Source organism: Oncorhynchus kisutch, linkage group LG21 (genome assembly GCF_002021735.2).
Source record: "Oncorhynchus kisutch isolate 150728-3 linkage group LG21, Okis_V2, whole genome shotgun sequence".
In the NCBI taxonomy this organism is placed as follows: Eukaryota; Metazoa; Chordata; class Actinopteri; order Salmoniformes; family Salmonidae; genus Oncorhynchus; species Oncorhynchus kisutch.
Genome location: NC_034194.2, coordinates 37,823,132 through 37,847,359, shown reverse-complemented (window position 1 = coordinate 37,847,359; position 24,228 = coordinate 37,823,132). Strand labels below are relative to the sequence as shown.

At 42.2% G+C, this 24,228-nt stretch overlaps 1 protein-coding gene across 1 annotated transcript in view; it reads right to left on the bottom strand.

The window, feature by feature from the left end:
• LOC109866442 (B-cell lymphoma/leukemia 11B) overlaps nt 1–5,223 on the bottom strand; it is a 50,606-nt gene extending 45,383 nt beyond the window's left edge. Inside the window, exon 1 of the mRNA XM_031800648.1 lies at nt 4,250–5,223. Within this exon, the coding sequence (XP_031656508.1) occupies nt 4,250–4,313 (64 nt within the window). The 5' untranslated portion in view covers nt 4,314–5,223. The remainder of the gene's footprint in view (nt 1–4,249) is intronic.
• Between the last annotated feature and the right edge of the window lie 19,005 nt (nt 5,224–24,228).

Sequence of the window (24,228 nt, the reverse complement as noted above, 5' to 3'; positions counted from 1 at the left end):
CACACACAATGCATGCTTACACACACAGACACACACACAATGCATGCTTACACACACAGACACACACACAATACATGCTTACACACACAGACATAGCTGGACAAACGTAGGGACAGGTGGTGAGATAGATGGTCAGATGGACATATACACACACATACACACACATACACACAGATTCTACATTCTCTCTCTCTCTCTCTCCTTTCTCTCTCTCTTGTCCTTCTCTCTCTCCTTTCTCTCTCTTGTCATTCTCTCTCTCCTTGTCTCTCTCCTTGTCTCTCTCTCTCTCCTTTCTCTCTCTCTTGTCATTCTCTCTCTCTCCTTGTCTCTCTCCTTGTCTCTCTCTCTCTCCTTTCTCTCTCTCTTGTCATTCTCTCTCTCTCTCCTTGTCTCTCTCTTGTTATTCTCTCTCTCTCCTTGTCTCTCTCCTTGTCTCTCTCCTTGTCTCTCTTGTTATTCTCTCTCTCCTTGTCTCTCTCTTGTCATTCTCTCTCTCTCTCTCTCCTTCTCTCTCTCTTGTCATTCTCTCTCTCTCTCCTTGTCTCTCTCTTGCCATTCTCTCGCTCTCTCCTTGTCTCTCTCTTGCCATTCTCTCTCTCTCTCCTTGTCTCTCTCTTGTCATTCTCTCTGTCCTAGTTTACAGTCTAATAAACCAAATTCAGAGATTATCTAAATTGTATTTCAAGTTAAAGTTGAATCATTTAAATGTTGGGTCAGTAACTGTTCTATCCTTCCCAGACATAAATAAACACACACACACGCACACGCACGCACGCACACACACACACACACCACATTAACTCATATCCTGTAAGCTATCGATCTGAAGGTAAGTCATATAGAAACGACAGTTAGAGACACCCCCTTTTACCCCGTGGACCTCTGGGTAAAAAACAGGACAGTGACTGACCTGTCCTCTTGAGACAGACACACAGTTTGAGATCTTCCTCATACGTAACTCTAAGTTGTCGATGTAGTAGGTCAAACGGCATTACAACAACAAAAACAAAACAGAAAATATTTGGGATACTCGCTTTCTTCCTTAGATCTGTAAGCTAATGAGTCACAAAGAGGAGTAGACAGGGAGTTACTATAGTGGTGGAATGTCCCCTGAGCCCTGTGTGATGTTATGAGCTGCACCCTGGGACTGTTGATGGGTTTAAACCCAGTCCTGCTTCAGGCTCACCTGTCCATCACCCTCACCGATTCCTCTCAACTGAATAAAACTGTGGGGTGATTCGTCTGACAGAAAATAACACTGTTTCTGCCGCTAACCCACAATGCAGTTGTATCGTCTCTTACAGGAATACATGTGATCTAACTATACATATAGTAGGTGCAAGGCAACAGGCAACCTCTATTGCAGTACTCATGAGCAGTGAGCACATGATCTGCATACTTGGGGAAGGGGACTGCTGTGAACCACATCTGATGAAAAACACCTGTAATACCACATTTCTGTCCTAATCCTGTTGCTGATGAATTAAACTGACACCAATTTGGACTCCTCTCAACCTGCTATGAAAAGAGAATCAAACCACCTGATTTTTGTATTTCTCAGGCCTGTAGACAACGGCATGATTGCTGCTGTTTGAAAGGTGACAGCGGAAGTCAGCCAGCTGCGGGTGACAGGGAACACGGCACAGCAGATGGAGGCTGCATGCCTAGGCTACACCAATGTTACGGGTCTCATCAGCCCACGAGGCCACGTCACAACTGACAATAACAGGATCTACACTGAGAAAGTAGTCTTTCCTTTGTCTTGGTGAAATTTTAGAAAGCCATGTGACGTGCAAAATACGTTTTGTTAAAAAAGACATTGGTTAAATTGAATTCTTCATGCTGTCATGATTTTATTAGCTTTTTAAAAATTATTATTAATTGGCATTGATATTTGAGGTCGGGGATTAAAACACTGAAAGATTAAAAATGATAGAATATAAAGAAGATTAAAACATGTAATATAGAATGGGTTAAATCCAGTGAAAACGGGGGCAGAGTAAATGATTAGTCTAGATGTTAAACGGCGAAGTGTGGGATAGAACGGGTCTAACCCTGCTCAACTAGAAACACATTGGACACAGATTACATCACAGACCTCTGTTATGAATTAGCTAGATTAGGCCACTATGAAATTGGATTTATGCACGGGAGAGAGCACTGGGAAAACTCTGGATTGATTTAATTGATTTCAAATTGGATTATCGGACTTTAAAAAAATATCATATGCCCACAAGCATCTTCAATCAGATGTAGCCTAATCTATAACATAACAGGTCGTGCCTGGAAAAATCACATCGATAAACTACACATGACTCATGATTTAAGGCAGTAAATGAAGGCCTTCCTACTTGAATCCACCAGCGTGGAATCCACAACGAAGAAGCAAATAGCTCAAACATTTCGGTGACCTTTTCGGTGAATACTTTAGATACATTTTCCATTAAGTTATACCAGACGGCTGAACATCGACTACATTTGTACAAGCTTGATCCACATGCTCTTTCTTGGCCCCAATAATTTAGTATTCAGATTGGGATTTTTGTAAATAAAGTTTACGTCTACAATGCACAATATACCGATAAAACGCCTATGCAGCAGCAGCTGGCGCGGTCAAAATAAACTAAAGAAACTAGACTGGGTAGAATAATGACAGAATTAACATGCACCTGCATTTCACACTGACATAACAAATAGGGATAATGTGGCAGAACATGATATAGGCAATACCATCCTCAAAATGCATGACTGAATGGGCTAACTGAAATAATACATGATCCATGACTGAATGGGCTAACTGAAATAATACATGATCCATGACTGAATGGGCTAACTGAAATAATACATGATCCATGACTGAATGGGCTAACTGAAATAATACATGATCCATGACTGAATGGGCTAACTGAAATAATACATGATCCATGACTGAATGGGCTAACTGAAATAATACATGATCCATGACTGAATGGGCTAACTGAAATAATACATGATCCATGACTGAATGGGCTAACTGAAATAATACATGATCCATGACTGAATGGGCTAACTGAAATAATACATGATCCATGACTGAATGGGCTAACTGAAATAATACATGATCCATGACTGAATGGGCTAACTGAAATAATACATGATCCACGACTGAATGGGCTAACTGAAATAATAAATGATCTGAAGGAAATCATGACTGAACATGAAGATAATATATTTCACGACGCAATGACCATGGCACTATTCTAAATATTGGTGCAGTGTGTGTGTGTGTGTGTGTGTGTGCGTGCGTGCGTGTGTGAGACAGAGAGAGAGAGAGAGAGATCCTATAAATTGAATGATAATGCGTTATATATGACTAAAGTCTAATTGCAAAGAAATGTAAAACCTTCCAAGAAAACGAGACGGCAGGCTATTCATCCTAACACAGTAGCGTATGACTGTCACATGTGTTCTCACCAAATTGTACTTTAAAACACATGCAATTTGAATAGAACATAGTTTCCCAAACTATGGATGATGATTGGGTCGTGTGTCCTGTGTGGCTCAGTTGATAGAGGTTATGGGTTCAATTCCCACGGGGGACCAGTGTGAAAATGTATGGGCTTACTAATGTAAGCTGCTCTCGATATGACTAAAATAAAGAAATATGTGAGGTCTCCTGATATGAAAATGGTTTTAGAACACCTATTCATACAAGGGTTTTTCATTAACACTGGACAGTTACGCACATGGACAGAAATGTAAGAATGTAACAATAAGTGACTAGAATTAATAAATACGTTAACTTTTAATGTGGAATTAAAAATTGTAAAATTAAATAGTACGTTTTGGTTGCACAATTATTTTGGTTTTAAATGTTAATGAATGATTGCATAAATATGCCCAAAACATGCACATATGAAGGCGTAATAATAACCATGAATGTACTTGAGATTTTCATGCCATCAGCGGGTCTTCACAAATAAAGTTATTCTGCACTTTCGATTTTTCAGGTTTTGCAGCTCGTGCTTTAAAATCAGACCATTCCATCCCTCTTGGAAAAGATCAAAACGTGGTTTGCAATGAAACATAAACAGCTATAGAAGAAGTGTGTTTATAGTATAACGTGCTTGCTCCAGTATCACACTGTAAACATGTAAATTCATCCTAATAATTGATAATAAGTGATAATGGTAATTGAATTCAGTATTTTATATACAAAATTCCCATATTTAGGCTATTATCAAATGATCTATAAGGTGATCATACTCACGTCGTATTGTTTCTCTTTGAGACAGTGATAGGTGCTGAGGGTTCCCCTGCTTGCGACGGGACATTGCCCCTGCATCTACTCTGGCATCGCCCGGAAAACTGCGCGTGGGTTCAGCTTGCTCCGTGGTGCTCCGCTGGTCTGGTGCCCGGTAACTGTTTCAAAGTGCTTCCAATTGAGACAACTAACATGAAGCTACAGTAAGTGAAAAAGAGCCAAGTTTTTGTTTTATTGTAGTTGTTGAAAGGCGGGTAAAACGTTTGTCAACTGTCCAGTCGTCGCAGAATGATTTCACCCTAAGCGCAACACCTGGAGGGGTTAAACTGTTGGAGTTACAGAAAACACATGCAAGTTCATGCAAATATTTCTGCTTGGTTATTTTGTGTCAATAACCTCAACGGAATTATTGCAATAATTGCAGAGAATAAAAATAATTTGAATTCCGACGAGGTGCCCTCTGCCCTCTGCGTTCACTACTGGGGTAGCCTGCCGTGCATGCCACTCTTCGCTCGATAAGCCAATATTCGATTCAACTGTCACCTCTTCTCCTCTGTTATTTTCTTGCAGAATTACAACAAATGTCCTATTAATTCAATAACTGAACCCCAAAAATTCCACCGGTGTTGGGTCTGCCAGGTGCTGTGAGCTTTGGCACCATTCAGTCCTCGCGGTGCGAGTCTTGACAGTAGCGAAAGGAATGGCACAGAACTCTCCGCTCTAGGAGTTGACAGAGGGAGACGGAGACAGACCAACAGCCAGCCAGTCAGACACCTCCTATTTTTCTCCTTCCAAACAGCCGAGGTCCAATGTTTCCTGATGTCTCTTTTTCCTTTCACAGTGACGAGCCTGTCCTATCGCTTTAGGAGAATCCCGCGTGTGTGTGTGGCTGGGATTGCCTCCGTAGAATGGGATAAGACTTCAGATTCAAGTGCGGACGTGACGTTGCGTCCACGCTGAGAGAGACATCAGTGCGACTTGGCAGGCGACGAGCAATGACTCGCGCGCCCATTAGTGGGCTATCGTTAGTGCGCGCGTTTGGCGCGTGCGGGAAGGAATCAAGTGGACACGGAGAAACCAAAACAACCCAGTTCCGGTGCAGACGAACCGTTCCAAATTGGTTTCACAATGATATGATGGCACATCATGTCACTGATTTCAAGGTCGATTTTGAAAACAACTTTAAACTGTCACTAAGGCTACTTTGAGTCTGATAAATTAATTGAAGACTGACTTTTAAGCAATACGCATAGAAGCGGGTTTCTTCAACATTCAATACATTCAATTGGCTTTTCGTAAATGCTATAGCAATTTGTCCTTAAGGCTATGTTTATCACTAATGCAATGTTTCAGTTATTTATAATGTTGCACATTTGTAGGCTAGAAGAAGACACGTAGACCTACAGAACAATAATGCAAAATAATAAACAATAATTTTAAAAAACTATACATTGTTGTGAGGACAATATATTTAATTGTGAGCATTTATAACGATTCTTGAATTGATTGATTGATTAATTGAGGTAGCGAACGTGTAATATTTCAAAGCAAGAAAAATAATTGGGAAAGCAATCAATTACTACAATAGACAGACATACTGCACAGGTATGTCAAGGCGGGAATACCTCCCCTGTGTTTGCCTGTGTTCTTCTACATTTTCATCCCTGCCTTGTTGTGAAGCAACAGTACCCTCTGTTGGCATGACGATGTTAGACTATATGCCAACCTTCCCCTATCCTACCTCTCTGTCTGTTCATTTGTTTATAATAGTAAGTTCATTTTGATTTCATTTTACAGAGTGGTAAAACAGTTGACCTGGATACACTATCAGATTTTCTCACATCATCTGTTGGAAAGACGATGTTGTTTATACCTCCTAACATTCCCCTGTATCTGTGTCTTACATCATTGGATTTCATTTTACAACATGTATTATTAGCTAGTGGTTCAGAACAGTTGACCTCTCACCTGTCAAATTTCCTCACGTAATTGTTCATTTAAATGCCACTTAAATTGCCATAGTAGTGATCTCCATACCACCATTCACAATTTCAATGTTGATAGGATGGTCAGGTTATCAATGAACAGTACTAGGGTTAGAGCCTCCTTGAGAAAAATATATTACTGTCTGGTCGTGAATTGTATGAAGAAACTAAATGATCCACTTGAGAGATATGATATAACGGTACCAGATTTACTTAGAGGTGATTTATGGGTCACTTAATAGCTAATTGTTATTTTATGCACTTACGTAGTTCAGTGCTTCAGGCATGTAGATGTCCAATCCAAGGCCTTTACCTCAGGATATCCAGTCCATGCCCCAATTACTGTAAAATAAGGAGATTCTTCTATCTGATTAAGTATAATAGTATTTATTTTATTTTATTATTATTATTTTGAACATTTATTTAACTAGGGAAGTCAGTTAAGAACAAATTCTTATTTACTATGACGGCCAAAAGGCAAAAGGCCTCCTGCAGGGATGGGGGCTGGGATTTAAAAAAAATATGTATATAAATATAGGACAAAACACACATCACGACGAGAGCCTATACAACACTATATAAAGAGAGACTATACAACACTACATAAAGAGAGACTATACAACACTACATAAAGAGAGACTATACAACACTATATAAAGAGAGACTATACAACACTACATAAAGAGAGACTATACAACACTACATAAAGAGAGACTATACAACACTATATAAAGAGAGACTATACAACACTACATAAAGAGAGACTATACAATACTATATAAAGAGAGACTATACAACACTATATAAAGAGAGACTATACAACACTACATAAAGAGAGACTACACAACACTACATAAAGAGAGACCTAAGACAGACAACACTACATAAAGAGAGACTATACAACACTATATAAAGAGAGACTATACAACACTACATAAAGAGAGACTATACAATACTATATAAAGAGAGACTATACAACACTATATAAAGAGAGACTATACAACACTACATAAAGAGAGACTATACAATACTACATGAAGAGAGACTACGCAACACTACATAAAGAGAGACTACACAACACTACATAAAGAGAGACTACACAACACTACATAAAGAGAGACCTAAGACAGACAACACTACATAAAGAGAGACTATACAACACTACATAAAGAGAGACTATACAACACTACATAAAGAGAGACTATACAACACTACATAAAGAGAGACTATACAACACTACATAAAGAGAGACTATACAACACTACATAAAGAGAGACTATACAACACTATATAAAGAGAGACTATACAACACTACATAAAGAGAGACTATACAACACTACATAAAGAGAGACTATACAACACTATATAAAGAGAGACTATACAACACTACATAAAGAGAGACTATACAATACTACATGAAGAGAGACTACGCAACACTACATAAAGAGAGACTACACAACACTACATAAAGAGAGACTACACAACACTACATAAAGAGAGACCTAAGACAGACAACACTACATAAAGAGAGACTATACAACACTACATAAAGAGAGACTATACAACACTACATAAATAGAGACTATACAATACTACATGAAGAGAGATTACGCAACACTACATAAAGAGAGACTACACAACACTACATAAAGAGAGACTACACAACACTACATAAAGAGAGACTACACAACACTACATAAAGAGAGACTACACAACACTACATAAAGAGAGACCTAAGACAACACTACATAAAGAGAGACCTAAGACAACACTACATAAAGAGAGACCTAAGACAACACTACATAAAGAGAGACTATACAACACTACATAAAGAGAGACTATACAACACTACATAAAGAGAGACTACACAACACTACATAAAGAGAGACCTATTACAACACTACATAAAGAGAGACCTTAAGACAACACTACATAAAGAGAGACAACACAACACTACATGAATAGAGACTACACAACACTACATAAAGAGAGACTATACAACACTACATAGAGACTACACAACACTACGTAAAGAGAGACCTAAGACAACACTACATAAAGAGAGACTACACAAATCTACATAAATAGAGACCTAAGACAACATGGCATAAGAGAGACTATACAGCACTACATAAAGAGAGACTACACAACACTACATAAAGAGACCTAGACACCACTGCATAAAGAGAGACTATACAACACTACATAAAGAGAGACTACACAACACTACATAAAGAGAGACTACACAACACTACATAAAGAGAGACTACACAACACTACATAAAGAGAGACAACACAACACTACATAAAGAGAGACTATTCAACACTACATAAAGAGAGACTATACAACACTACATAAAGAGAGACTATACAACACTACATAAAGAGAGACCTGAGACAACACTACATAAAGAGAGACTACACAACACTACATAAAGAGAGACTACACAACACTACATAAAGAGAGACCTAAGACAACAACATAGAAAGGCAGCAACACATGACAACACAGCATGGTAGCAGCACAACATGGTAGCAACTGAACATGACAACACAGCATGGTAGCAACACATGACAACACAGCATGGTAGCAGCACAAATCATGGTACAAACATTATTGAGCACAGACAACAGCACAAAGGGCAAGAAGGTAGAGACAACAATACATCACACAAAGTAGCCACAACTGTCAGTAAGAGTGAAGTACTGTCAGTAAGAGTGAAGTACTGTCAGTAAGAGTGAAGTACTGTCAGTAAGAGTGAAGTACTGTCAGTAAGAGTGAAGTACTGTCAGTAAGACTTTGAATGAAGAGATTGAGATAAAACTGTCCAGTTTGAGTGTTTGTTGCAGCTCGTTCCAGTCGCTAGCTGCGGCGCACTGAAAAGAGGAGCGACCCAGGTATGTGTGTGCTTTGGGGACCTTTAACAGAATGTGACTGGCAGAACGGGTGTTGTATGTGTTGTATGCTACTATCATATGAAGTGCTATAATGTTCAATACAAATTGTGACATGTAAGTGACTGAAAAATGTAGTTTGGTACAATTCAGTCTGATAAAATACAAATTAACTTAATGTGGACACAATTTCCATTTAGGCTCAATCGAGGCAATGCTGTACTGCAGCTAGACTGTTTATTATAGGCTGCAATAAATATTATATGAATGCCAATTTTAAGAGCATTAGAAGTCGGATTGCTTGAGGCCTACGGGACTTCCTGGACACTAATTATTTATACAAATGAAATGTCGTATCAGCTCTGTATCAAATCGACATAACCTCAGAAGACCTTAACATAGAAATAGTGTATGAAGAGAGAGAGCGAGAGAGAGAGCGAGAGAGAGAGCGAGAGAGAGAGAGCGAGAGAGAGAGCGAGCGAGAGAGAGAGAGCGAGAGAGAGAGTGAGAGAGAGAGACAGAGACAGAGAGAGCGAGAGAGAGAGCGAGAGAGAGAGAGCGAGAGAGAGAGTGAGAGAGAGAGACAGAGACAGAGAGAGCGAGAGAGACAGAGACAGAGAGAGCGACAGACAGACAGACAGACAGACAGACAGACAGACAGACAGACAGACAGACAGACAGACAGACAGACAGACAGACAGACAGACAGACAGACAGACAGACAGACAGAGAGAGAGAGAGAGGCAGATAGACCGCAGACAGACAGAGACAGACAGAGAGAGAAAGAGAGAGGCAGACAGAGAGAGGCAGATAGACAGAGAGAGACAAAGCTGTGAACGATCTGAGAGACAAGGCAAGAAGGGCATTCTATGCCATCAAAAGGAACATAAATTTCAACATACCAATTAGGATTTGGCTAAAAATACTTGAATCATTCATAGAGCCCATTGCCCTTTATGGTTGTGAGGTCTGGGGTCCGCTCACCAACCAAGACTTCACAAAATGGGACAAACACCATATTGAGACTCTGCACACAGAATTCTGCAAACATATCCTCAGTGTACAACGTAGAACACCAAATAATGCATGCAGAGCAGAATTAGGCCGATACCCACTAATTATTAAAATCCAGAAAAGAGACGTTAAATTCTATAACCACCTAAAAGGAAGCGATTCCCAAACCTTCCATAACAAAGCCATCACCTACAGAGAGATGAACCTGGAGAAGAGTCCCCTGAGCAAGCTGGTCCTGGGTCTCTGTTCACAAACACAAACACACCCTACAGAGCCCCAGGACAGCAGCACAATTAGACTCAACCAAATCATGAGAAAACAAGAAGATAATTACTTGACACATTGGAAAGAATTAACAAAAAAACAGAGCAAACTAGAATGCTATTTGGCCCTAAACAGAGAGTACACAGCGGCAGAATACCTGACCACTGTGACTGACCCAAAATTAAGGAAAGCCTTGACTATGTACAGACTCAGTGAGCATAGCCTTGCTATTGAGAAAGGCCGCCGTAGGCAGACATGGCTCTCAAGAGAAGACAGGCTATCGGCTCACTGCCCACAAAATGAGGTGGAACCTGAGCTGCACTTCCTAACCTCCTGCCCAATGTATGACCATATTAGAGAGACATATTTCCCTCAGATTACACAGATCCACAAAGAATTCGAAAACAAATCCAATTTTGATAAACTCCCATATCTACTGGGTGAAATTCCACAGTGTGCCATCAAGGCAGCAAGATTTGTGACCTGTTGCCACGAGAAAAGGGCAACCAGTGAAGAACAAACACCATTGTAAATACAACCCATATTTATGAGTTATTTATTTTATCTTGTGTCCTTCAACCATTTGTACTTTGTTAAAACACTGTATATATATAATATGACATTTGTAATGTCTTTATTGTTTTGAAACTTCTGTACGTGTAATGTTTACTGTTAATTTTTATTGTTTATTTCACTTTATATATTCACTTTATATATTATCTACCTCACTTGCTTTGGCGATGTTAACACATGTTTCCCATGCCAATAAAGCCCTTGAATTGAATTGAATTGAGAGAGGGAGAGAGAGAGAGAGAGAGAGAGAAATTCACTGTGAAATTTCACAGTGTGCCATCACAGCAGCAAGATTTGTGACCTGTTGCCACGAGAAAAGGGCAACCAGTGAAGAACAAACACCATTGTAAATACAACCCATATTTATGCTTATTTATTTTATCTTGTGTCCTTTAGCCATTTGTACATTGCTAGAACACTGTATATATATATAATATGACATTTGTAATGTCTTTACTGTTTTGAAACTTCTGTATGTGTAATGTTTACTGTTCATTTTTGTTGTTTTTCACTTTATATATTCACTTTATATATTCACTTTGTATGTTGTCTACCTCACTTGCTTTGGCAATGTTAACACATGTTTCCCATGCCAATAAAGCCCTTGAATTGAATTGAATTGAATTGAGAGAGAGAGAGAGAGAGAGAAACAAATATACAACGATATAAGAGACACATATTTCCTCAGATTAAAAGGACCAAAAAAATAACTTGAAAACAAATTAAATAGTGACAAGCTCCCATATCTATAATGTGATATATAGCAATGTGCAATCATCACAACAAAATGTGTGATCTGTTGCGATAAGAATAGGGCAACCAGTGGAGAACAAGCACCAAAGTCAATTAAATCTAGGCCGTTATTTATCTGTAGATTTACCATTTCCATTTGTACTTCTACATTTTACTTCTACATTTTACTTCTACATTTTAAACACACAAATGTGTTTGAGAGGGCCCTAGTGGAGCCAGCTGGTTGAGAGGGCCCTAGTGGAGCCAGCTGGTTGAGAGGGCCCTAGTGGAGCCAGCTGGTTGAGAGGGCCCTATTGGAGCCAGCTGGTTGAGTGGGCGCTATTGGAGCCAGCTGGTGGAGAGGGCCCTATTTGAGCCAGCTGGTTGAGTGGGCGCTATTGGAGCCAGCTGGTTGAGAGGGCCCTATTGGAGCCAGCTGGCTGAGAGGGCCCTAGTGGAGCCAGCTGGTTGAGAGGGTCCTAGTGGAGCCAGCTAGTTGAGAGGGCCCTATTGGAGCCAGCTGGTTGAGTGGGCCCTATTGGAGCCAGCTGGTTGAGTGGGCCCTATTGGAGCCAGCTGGTTGAGTGGGCCCTATTGGAGCCAGCTGGTTGAGAGGGCCCTATTGGAGCCAGCTGGTTGAGTGGGCCCTATTGGAGCCAGCTGGTTGAGTGGGCCCTATTGGAGCCAGCTGGTTGAGAAGGCCCTAGTAGAGCCATCTGCCTGAGAGGGCCCTAGTATAGCCATCTGGCTGAGTGGGCCCTAGTGGAGCCATCTGGCTGAGAGGGCCCTAGTAGAGCCATCTGGCTGAGAGGGCCCTAGTATAGCCATCTGGCTGAGAGGGCCCTAGTGGAGCCATCTGGCTGAGAGGGCCCTAGTGGAGCCATCTGGCTGAGAGGGCCCTAGTGGAGCCATCTGGCTGAGAGGGCCCTAGTGGAGCCAGCTGGTTGAGAGGGTCCTAGTGGAGCCAGCTAGTTGAGAGGGCCCTATTGGAGCCAGCTGGTTGAGTGGGCCCTATTGGAGCCAGCTGGTTGAGTGGGCCCTATTGGAGCCAGCTGGTTGAGTGGGCCCTATTGGAGCCAGCTGGTTGAGAGGGCCCTATTGGAGCCAGCTGGTTGAGTGGGCCCTATTGGAGCCAGCTGGTTGAGTGGGCCCTATTGGAGCCAGCTGGTTGAGAAGGCCCTAGTAGAGCCATCTGCCTGAGAGGGCCCTAGTATAGCCATCTGGCTGAGTGGGCCCTAGTGGAGCCATCTGGCTGAGAGGGCCCTAGTAGAGCCATCTGCCTGAGAGGGCCCTAGTATAGCCATCTGGCTGAGAGGGCCCTAGTAGAGCCATCTGGCTGAGAGGGCCCTAGTAGAGCCATCTGGCTGAGAGGGCCCTAGTAGAGCCATCTGGCTGAGAGGGCCCTAGTAGAGCCATCTGGCTGAGAGGGCCCTAGTAGAGCCATCTGGCTGAGAGGGCCCTAGTGGAGCCATCTGGCAGAGAGGGCCCTAGTAGAGCCATCTGCCTGAGAGGGCCCTAGTGGAGCCATCTGGCTGAGAGGGCCCTAGTAGAGCCATCTGGCTGAGAGGGCCCTAGTGGAGCCATCTGGCTGAGAGGGCCCTAGTAGAGCCATCTGGCTGAGAGGGCCCTAGTGGAGCCATCTGGCTGAGAGGGCCCTAGTAGAGCCATCTGCCTGAGAGGGCCCTAGTAGAGCCATCTGGCTGAGAGGGCCTTAGTGGAGCCATCTGGCTGAGAGGGCCCTAGTAGAGCCATCTGGCTGAGAGGGCCTTAGTGGAGCCATCTGGCTGAGAGGGCCCTAGTAGAGCCATCTGGCAGAGAGGGCCTTAGTGGAGCCATCTGGCAGAGAGGGCCTTAGTGGAGCCAGCTGGTTGAGAGCGCCTTAGTGGAGCCATCTGGCAGAGAGGGCCTTAGTGGAGCCATCTGGCAGAGAGGGCCTTAGTGGAGCCATCTGGCAGAGAGGGCCTTAGTGGAGCCATCTGGCTGAGAGGGCCTTAGTGGAGCCATCTGGCAGAGAGGGCCCTAGTAGAGCCATCTGCCTGAGAGGGCCCTAGTATAGCCATCCGGCTGAGAGGGCCCTAGTATAGCCATCTGGCTGAGAGGGCCCTAGTGGAGCCATCTGGCAGAGAGGGCCTTAGTGGAGCCATCTGGCTGAGTGGGCCCTAGTGGAACCATCTGGCAGAGAGGGCCTTAGTGGAGCCAGCTAGTTCTGTAAGGTGTGATGAGAAGCTGAATTAATTCTGTGAGCTATTTTATCTTTGTTTATAGGCTGTTTAATTTGTGATTTAGTTGAGTGTATAGACCGATGGCCTGTACAGGTCTGGACCCCTAATTAGTTAATAAGTTCACATTTTAACATCTTTCTCTTTTGACAGTCCAGGTGAGTCCAATAATCGCTCAATCTCGTGATGGGGGAAGGCAGGTGTTCGTACTAATGGTGGCAGGAGTGCGTAATGCTGGGGAGCCTGGTGCCCTCGAGCACCAGGGGGGAAGAGCAGGAGCAGGCGTGACAGTAATATGTAGGCATTTTGGTTGGGGCATTTTTTAAGAAAATAAAAAGGGGTTTTAATTCCTCTGTCCTCTGTAACCTGAAAGCCCATCTGCGGCCCGCTAATTGTTAACTGTCTTATCGGCTGCTATCTGAATAGGTCGATCAGACAATTTTCTTGGGCCACTTTAACTATATCTATTTTGCCAATTGGATTGGTCCCCTCTAACACACGGAACCCCACAAATCTACCGACGGAAACACAAGAGGTGGCTAAAAACAGACCTCCATCCTCTGCCAGCTTGCTACCCATGGCTCGGCTAGCTGTCTGAATCGCCGTGACCCCAACCAACCTCACTACTCACTGGACCCTTATGATCACTCGACTAAGCATGCCTCTCCTTAATGTAAATATGCCTTGTCCATTGCTGTTCTGGTTAGTGTTTATTGGCTTATTTCACTGTAGAGCCTCTAGCTAGAGCCTCTAGCCCTGCTCATTATACCTTATCCAATCTTTCAGTTCCATCCACCACCCACACATGCGATGACATCACCTGGTTTCAATGATGTTTCTAGAGACAATATCTCTCTCATCATCACTCAATGCCTGTCACGTTCTGACCTGAGAGGATCTATTACATAAAGTTATCACAGATGCACACTATGTAACACATTATATTAATAATTCCCTAAAAAAATTGCAACACAAGACATTGTAACATTGTTAAAAATATATTTTGTACTTTGGTATACATTGAGTGAAATGTTATACATTGAGAGAGAGAGAGAGAGAGGGGGGGGGGGAGAGAGAGAGAGAGAGCGGGGGGGTAATATTACACAATTAAATAATAGATCATCACTCACACAGACATGGCTTCATAGTTGTTCGTAGTTTATTGTCAGAGTTTCTAATCACACTTTCTAATCATACCTTCTAATCATACCTTCTCATCAGACCTTCTAATCATACCTTCTCATCAGACCTTCTAATCATACCTTCTAATCATACCTTCTAATCATACCTTCTCATCAGACCTTCTAATCATACCTTCTCATCAGACCTTCTAATCATACCTTCTAATCATACCTTCTCATCAGACCTTCTAATCATACCTTCTAATCATACCTTCTAATCATACCTTCTCATCAGACCTTCTAATCATACCTTCTAATCATACCTTCTAATCATACTTTCTAATCATACCTTCTCATCAGACCTTCTAATCATACCTTCTAATCATACCTTCTAATCATACTTTCTAATCAGACCTTCTCATCAGACCTTCTAATCATACTTTCTAAATCAATCATACTTTCTAGTCTGAGAGTTTTTGATATAATACGAGGGTCAAATACAACCTAAGAGGGCAGAAGCTATTGTCTACAAACAGTATGAGAAAAAACTATGGCTACCATTTAATGGAATAGCCTTCATACTACACATCATTCTTAAATAATATATATCTATATACAAACATCACATTGAATATTCAACTCACCTTCAAAAAGTTCCATGAGGAAGAAAGATTCCCAGATGAACTTTTAGATGTTCTGTCTTCAGGATGTTCTGGGTTGATGGCTGCTGGAGAGGAGAGGGGCAGTTGAGTGAGCTGGGGCCTTTTGAGGCCCTGCCTCTGGGAGCCTGTCAGCTTGTGACATGATGAGAGAGTGAAAGAAGGCCTACCTGTAAGATATTTTGTGATATTTTGTGCTATAAACATACATACATCAATTTGAAGAGGTTTTCGATCATTCAGAGACTTAATCTCAAACACTCATGAAAACATGAAAAACATTATTGTCTACACATGCTCGCCTCAAGGAAAATAACACTGAAACGTGCATGAGAGCACCAGCTGCTCCGGAAGACTGTGATCACGCTCTCCACAGCTGATGTGAGTAAGACCTTTAAACAGGTCAATATTCATATTCGCAAGGCCGCAAGAACACTAAGGTAACCTGCCTAAATGACGACCGAACCGTAGTACTCACGTCTGTAGCCATGAAGTGCTTTGAAAGGCTGGTCATGGCTCACATCAACACCATTATCCCAGAAACCCTAGACCCACTCCAATTTGCATACCGCCCAAACAGATCCACAGATGATGCAATCTCTATTGCACTCCACACTGCCCTTTCCAACCTGGACAAAAGGGACACCTATGTGAGAATGCTATTCATTGACTACAGCTCAGCATTCAACACCATACTGCCCTCAAAGCTCATTGATAAGCTAAAGACCCTGGGACTTAACACCTCCCTCTGCAACTGGATCCTGGACTTCCTGACGGGCCGCCCCCAGGTGGTGAGGGTAGGTAACAACACATCCGCCACACTGATCCTCAACACAGGGGCCCCTCATGGGTGCGTACTCAGTCCCCTCCTGTACTCCCTGTTCACTCATGACTGCACGGCAAGGCTCGACTCCAACACCATAATTAAGTTTGCCATGACACAACAGTCGTAGGCCTGATCACCGACAACGACGAGACAGCCTTTAGGGAAGAGGTCAGAGAACTGGCCGTGTGATGGCAGGACAACAATCTCTCCTTCAACATGATCAAGACAAAGGAGATGATTGTGGACTACAGGAAAAAGAGGACCGAGCACGCCCCCATTCTCATCGACAGGGATGCAGTGGAGCAGGTTGAGAGTTTCAACTAAACTAACATGGTCCAAGCACACCAAGCACACCAAGACAGTCGTGAAGAGGGCACAACAAAAGGGCACAACAAAACCTATTCCACCTCAGTAGACATCCTCAAATGGTTCTACAGCTGCACCATCGAGAGCATGGTTTCATCACTGCCTGGTGTGGCAACTGCTTGTTCCCAGGCCGCAAGGCACTACGGAGGGTAGTGCGAACGGCCTAAAACATCACTGGGGCCAGGCTTCCTGCCATCCAGGACTTCTATACCAGCCAGGCGGTGTCAGAAGAAGGCCCTAAAAATAGTCAAAGACTCCAGCCATCCGTGTCATTACTGTTCTCTCTGCTACCGCACGGTACCGGAGCGCCAAGTCTAGGTCCAAGAGGCTTCTAAACAGCTTCTACCCCCAAACCTCCTGAAAAGCTAATCAAATGGCTACCCGGACTAGTCGCATTGCCCCCACCTTTCCCTCTCTGATACACAGCTGCTACTCTCTGTTGTTCCCATCTATTCATAGTCACTTTAATAACTTTACCTACATGTACATATTACCTCAACTAACCAGTGCCCCCATGCATTGACTCTGTAGCGGTACCCCTCTGTATAAACAGTTGAAGTCAGAAGTTTACATACACTTAGGTTGGAGTCATTAAAACTCGTTCAAATAAAGATACTTAAATATGCGACATTTTGTAGAGATTTTTGCACACTATAGTGGCCTCCAAAGCCTTGTTCTGGTAAATGTCTGTAGAGATAGGTTGGTATAAGATTTCTGCTCCATTTTTGGGGCCCATGTTGACAAGATGTTGGGGAATCACTAGAGAAGAATATTGACCAACTGAGCATCTCAGTGTACATCTCAATAAACACAATAGGTGTTTTGTTACATTTCAGTCTTCTGTGAAGTACTTATAGTGTCATATTGGGTTGAAAACTCAAAAACGAATCATTTAAATTATATCTGAAGTTATTTTTGAAGCCCCTAACCATGTGTATGAAGTGTATACATTTGTTTCAAAGTAGATTTGTTTAAGACTACCAAGAAACACTCTGTGTGCCCCTTTTTAGCCCACTGCAATAAAAGGTTATTAAGGGGGTGAAATGGATCTGTTTAGGTCAGCATAGAAATGGGCCCATCTTCCAAAAAATAATACAATAACCCTTACAATGTGGAGGGTGTGATTGACGGTGACATACACAGTACATTCCATCCTTGGACACCCCAGACATCCTCGGACAATCCCAGAGCACCTCACTTCGAGAAAAATAAGTTGTTTGGGGGGACCCTTATGTACATATAGTGACCTACTTTGTAAGGGCCAACCTGTTGACTATTCATATTTATATGGATTTGCTGAGAGCTCTTTTTAAAAAGGCTAAAGGTTAGACAGGTTTAAAAAAAAAAAACATTGGTTCAAAGACACATATTTACACGTTCACACCAATGGGGGGGGACAGAGGTCGGGACATCCTCGTAGGTCCCTGGACACAACTGTTTCTGTCACGTCTGCTCCTGCTCTTCCACCCCTCTGGCACTTGAGGGCGCCAGGCTGCATCACTCACTCCTATCATCTATTACGCACACCTGCCTTCCCTCGTCACGCGCATCAGCGATATTGGACTCCCCTGGACTCTCATCGTCTGTTTATTACCTCCCCTATATTTGTCAGTTCCCCAACTCTGTTCCCTGCTGCTGCATTAATTGTCTTTTGTTTGTGTTACTTGTTTGCTGACGCTGTTCCTGTTCCTGTTCCTGTTCCTGTCTCGTTCCATGTCCATTCTTTATGAATTGTTTTACTCCTCGTACCTGCTTCGTCTCTCCAGCATCGTCTCTCCAGCTTCGTCTCTCCAGCTTCGTCTCTCCAGCTTCGTCTCTCCAGCTTCGTCTCTCCAGCTTCATCCCTTGTGACAGTTTTTCAGACAGTTGTTTTCAGAGACACACCACACACGCTCAGACACACACACACATCCACCAGGACCGGTTGGCTCTTGTGTAGAGATAGAGAGAAACAGATCGGGGAGACAGACATAGACAGAGATATTTAATTCATTTGAAGGTAAATTACATTTGAAACCATTTTTATTTTCTTCAAAAATGTTACTGCCAAAATGCTTACATATTGCAATCATTAAAAAGTGTACTATGCAATATTAAACTATAACAATTTTTTTTTTTACAAAACCTTTCTATTAATCATGCAAATTCTTATACAATACTACACGTTATATGTTTATGTATAAATATGTTTTGTTGGACTGTTTAAAAACTATATATGTTTGATCCTTTTCAGGGGTCCTTCTCTCTCTCTGCTTTTTTCCTGCCACCAAGCATCACACACCCAGAGGGCCAGAGGAAGAGCTGTCATTCATTAAAGGTCAAATAACATTTAAAAACCCTTTTTATTTTCTTCAAAAAAATGTAACTACGAAAATGCCTACATATTACAATTATTATTTTGTTGTAGGAAATACTGTTTTTTAAATGCGTTCTTAGAGAGAAATAAGTATTTGCTCCTATTCAGGGGATCTCTCCCTCTCTGTATGTAAGGGAGTTCCTCCTCTTCCGAAGAGGAGAGGCGAAAAGGATCAGAGGACCAATATGCGGCGTGGTAAGTGTCCATGGTTCTTTTAATACGTAAATGTACACATGAACAACTGGATACAAAAACAAGCAACGTGAAAACCCAAAACAGTCCTATCTGGTGCAAACACAGAGACAGGAATAAACACCCACAAACACACAGTGAAAGCCAGGCTACCTAAGTATGATTCTCAATCAGAGACAACTAATGACACCTGCCTCTGATTGAGAACCATACTAGGCCGAAACATAGAAATACCCAAATCATAGAAAAACAAACAGACTGCCCACCCCAACTCACGCCCTGACCATACTAACTAAATACAAAACAAAGGAAATAAAGGTCAGAACGTGACACTGTACCTCTCTGCATGTAACATGACCCGACCATGCAGCTTGCCTCTCTCGCACGCACACACACACACACACACACACACGCACGCACACACACACACGCACGCACGCGCACGCACGCACACACACGCACGCACGCACGCACGCACACACACGCACGCACGCACGCACGCACACACATACCCATATACCCATTAAATATTTATATGTATAAATATTTGTTGTAGGAAAGACTTTAAAAAAAAGTGTTTTTGATCTTTTCAGGCCCCTCGTCTGCTTGTAACCGTTGACCCCAACCGTGCATCCTAGCATGGTGTCACACACACCCGAACGAGGGCTATACAGAGGGCCAGAGGAAGAGAACTGTCATTAATGGTACATTCTTTTTTTTTAAATTTTTTACTTTATTTGTATTCTAAAACTTCAGCACATAATTGCAGACATATTACAATTATTTTACAATACTGCACTTTACTACTACAATACATGTTTATATGCATAATTTATATTTAATTCCTCTTAGAGAAAAAGGCCTTGAGAAGGGCCTATTGTAACCCGACACCCCCATCAGTCTCCAAATCCCCATCTTCAAGCAGCTGTGAGTACCTCAGACAATGTCTCTTCCACGCTGGATCTCCAGGGCCTTCCAGGTTTGGGCATGTTTTCTTTTCCATGATAGATCAACCTTCTTGTCGTTAAGCCCAAGTTATGTCTTGAGGACAGAATGGACCATCTACGTATACTATGTTCACAGTGGTGGAGAAACTTCTGTACTTATTTCATCATATCAAGCACTTTAAAGGAATCTCCTCACCTGAAGCTGAAGACAGGCACAAAATAAGTGACTTCTGTGTGTGCTTTGAAGATACATACTAACTAACTGATGTGAGCTATTGAATTCACAACAACCTACAATTGTCACTTTTGGAGTCTGGACTCTACGCAACTGAAGAGATTCTTGACTTTCAAATCATCTGGCCCGTAGATGTCCTCTTCCAATGTGTACCCAGGATGTTCCACTCAGGGCCTGTTCGATCTGACCTAGAGCAAGTCTTATCTCTTCCAATGCGTACCCAGGATGTTCCACTCAGGGCCTGTTCGATCTGACATAGAGCAAGTCTTATCTCTTCCAATGCGTACCCAGGATGTTCCACTCAGGGCCTGTTCGATCTGACATAGAGCAAGTCTTATCTCTTCCAATGCGTACCCAGGATGTTCCACTCAGGGCCTGTTCGATCTGACATAGAGCAAGTCTTATCTCTTCCAATGCGTACCCAGGATGTTCCACTCAGGGCCTGTTCGATCTGACATAGAGCAAGTCTTATCTTAAGCCGTTCTCTCATGTGAAATGCAGGAGAAAACGGCTTACGATGGTTTTGTCATTGTGTCCCAGACATTAAGGACACAATACATCTAGACTTGGGCATGGAGACATGTTTTATGTAGTTTATCTGTCTTGGCACAGGACAAGTCTAACTCTTACGTAGACTCAGGCAGACCTACCTCGTAAATTACCTTTTCATATACAAGGGGACACAAGATACACAGCAGCTCCATAAGTTCAGTAACAAAAATTCCCAACTTGTTTAACATTTTTCAAACACCTTTTCTTTCAGTTCAACAAGGTCACCACACATCAATCAGGCCATTACTTTTTTATTTCAAACATTTGCTTTACGTTGAAGAAACAGCTGCACTATCATGTTGCATAAAAGCACAATTTAAATAGCATGAGGACATCTGGACAGGATGTAAACACAGGACAGGAAAAGCTTATCAATCACTTTTTGACAGCAACCGTCTACCATATTCTCTCTTGCACTATTTTATTATTATGACCTATTTTAACACAATGGACTATTTTAACATTACAGTTTTTTTCTCACAATCGCTAGGACCCATTTCTCAATACTTAGGTCACTTTTTCAAAACTCTTCACACAGTTCTCCTAATCAACTTTCAGCTTGGCACAGCAGTTAATATCACATCCAAAATGCCCTTAAAACTACCAAAACACTTCCTACATGTCTCAAATCAACTCGTTCTTCCAGAACACTAGCAAAGGTTGTCACCCAACAAGCACACGTTGTCACTCATAAAACAATCACCTAAACAACATGAACAACAGGTAGCGTTACACAACGTTTTCTTTTGTCAAATGTCTTTACAAAACAAGAATGACACCTCTCTACTGTTTAGAATTCCCTGCAGTAAATGTTACAGGAATGAATCAGACATGATGCAACATGCTTCAATAGGTTTTATGGCATTGAGTGATTCCAAAATACAATAATTTGTATATACACCATCTACCGATACAGATACAGTAGCAATACTAGTCAACCCTGTCTTCTGCATTTGGCCACAGGTTCTCATCCACGTCACATCTTATGTCATCTTGGGCAATACACCCAGGAAAGAATATGTTGGCATGCCTGGTCCACCCCTGGCAATCTTCTGCAGATATGTCCAGGCATCCAGCATTCATTGTGTCCAGGAGGGGCATTTGATCATATGGATGGTGGTCATAAACCTTCCACCTCCATGAGGAAAATAATTCCTCTATGGGGTTGAGGAATGGAGAGTAAGGTGGGAGGAAAAATGACACCATCCTGGGATGGGCTGCAAACCACTGACTGCACAGGAGTGGTGAAATGCCACATTGTCCCATACAATTACAAACGTCGGTCGATTTCACCTCACTGCAACCCTTTCCTCACCTGGCACAACCTTCCATAGAGGTCATCCAGGAATGAAATGAGACGCTCTGTGTTGTACGGCCCAATTAGCGGTTTGTGTAAAAGCCATCCATCAGAGGATATTGCTGGACACATTGTGATGTCGGCACCCCTCTGGCCCAGGACATCCACTGTGGATCTTTGTCCAATCACATTCCTTCCTTACTGCCATGTTTTGGCCAGGTTGAAACCAGCCTCATCCACAAAGATGAATATGTGGGGTGTTTGCCTGGCTTCAATCTCCATGACTCTCTAAAATAAATCCACAAGGCAATGTAAAAGTTAGGCTATTACGGTAGTTTACATTATACCTAAAAAACAAATGCCATTGTGTGCCTCTGCTCTATTTGGTTTTGTTCAAAACCAGTTCTGTATTTTATAGTTGTCACACCCTGGCCATAGAGAGGCTTTTATTCTCTATTTTGGTTAGGCCAGGGTGTGACTAGGGTGGGCATTCTAGTTTCTTTATTTCTATGTTTTGGCCGGGTATGGCTCTCAATCAGGGACAGCTGTCTATCGTTGTCTCTGATTGGGAATCGTACTTAGGCAGCCTTTTCCCAACTGTGTTTTGTGGGTAGTTGTTTTCTGTATAGTTTATTGCACCTTATGAAACGGTAATTTTTTTTTCACTTTGTTATTTTGTTCAAGTGTTTTTGTTAATAAAGAATCATGAACACCTCCGATTCTGCGTTTTGGTCCGATCCTCATTACGACGAGAGCCTTGACAATAGTCATCTTACCTGGACATATTGGTTCCTGAGTTGCTTGACTCGTTCAGAGATCATCTCAAAGGGGACAGTGTACAACTGCTTCATCCTGACTTGATGTTGTTTCAGGACTCTAGAAATAGTTGTTATGCTTACATTGTCTGCCAACACTCGTCCCGAATCTCTGAGTTTTATGCCATTGTTTCTGATGACCACAGCAGTGAAAATCCTACCTCTCCCGCCTGTGGGAGGTAACCGTTGGGTCCTAAGCAGAAATACAAAAACAATTACACACAAGTGGGTTTGGAGGCTTTGCTCAATATACTTCTGTAATGTTTCAGTCAGATGCAGAATGTACATCTCACCTGTTGTTTAGCCGGACATTTCTCACAATAGATGCCACTGTTGAGCATTGCAGATTTGTCTGCACACTCAGACCAGCCTCTCTCATTGATAGACCATGATTTATTATATGATCAATTATAGTAGCGCTAATCTCATCTGAGACTACAGCTCTTGATCTTCCTCTCAGTCTTCTTCCACCACGCATACATACTCCTCTCCCTCTCCCAGCCACTCTTCTTCCTCTGTCAGCCACTTCTCTCTCTCTCTGTCTGGGTCCATGTTTACATTACAGTACAGCATTATTCCTAAGATGTCTCCTTTTGTACAGATGGCAAAAAAATGGACTAACACCTGGGTAGGTGTAACGCTACAATGGGAATCAGCTGTGGTTGGTCTAATTGTTTTGATTTTTTAGATTTGGAATATACTGTATTTCAATACGGTATTACTGTAGAAATGTAGCAGATTCATGTCTTATTCAATTTTGTGTTGTTTTAGGTTTTGAACTTAAGTTTAACAGTTTTGAAAAGAGTATGTAAACAATGTGCAAATTGGCCTGTCGGTACATAGTTTTGGTGGTGGTTGTGTCTGAGTGAGAAAAAAGTTCAGGAAATTTGAAAGATGTCGTCATTGAATGCATTTTGTGCCAAAGCAATGAAAAATG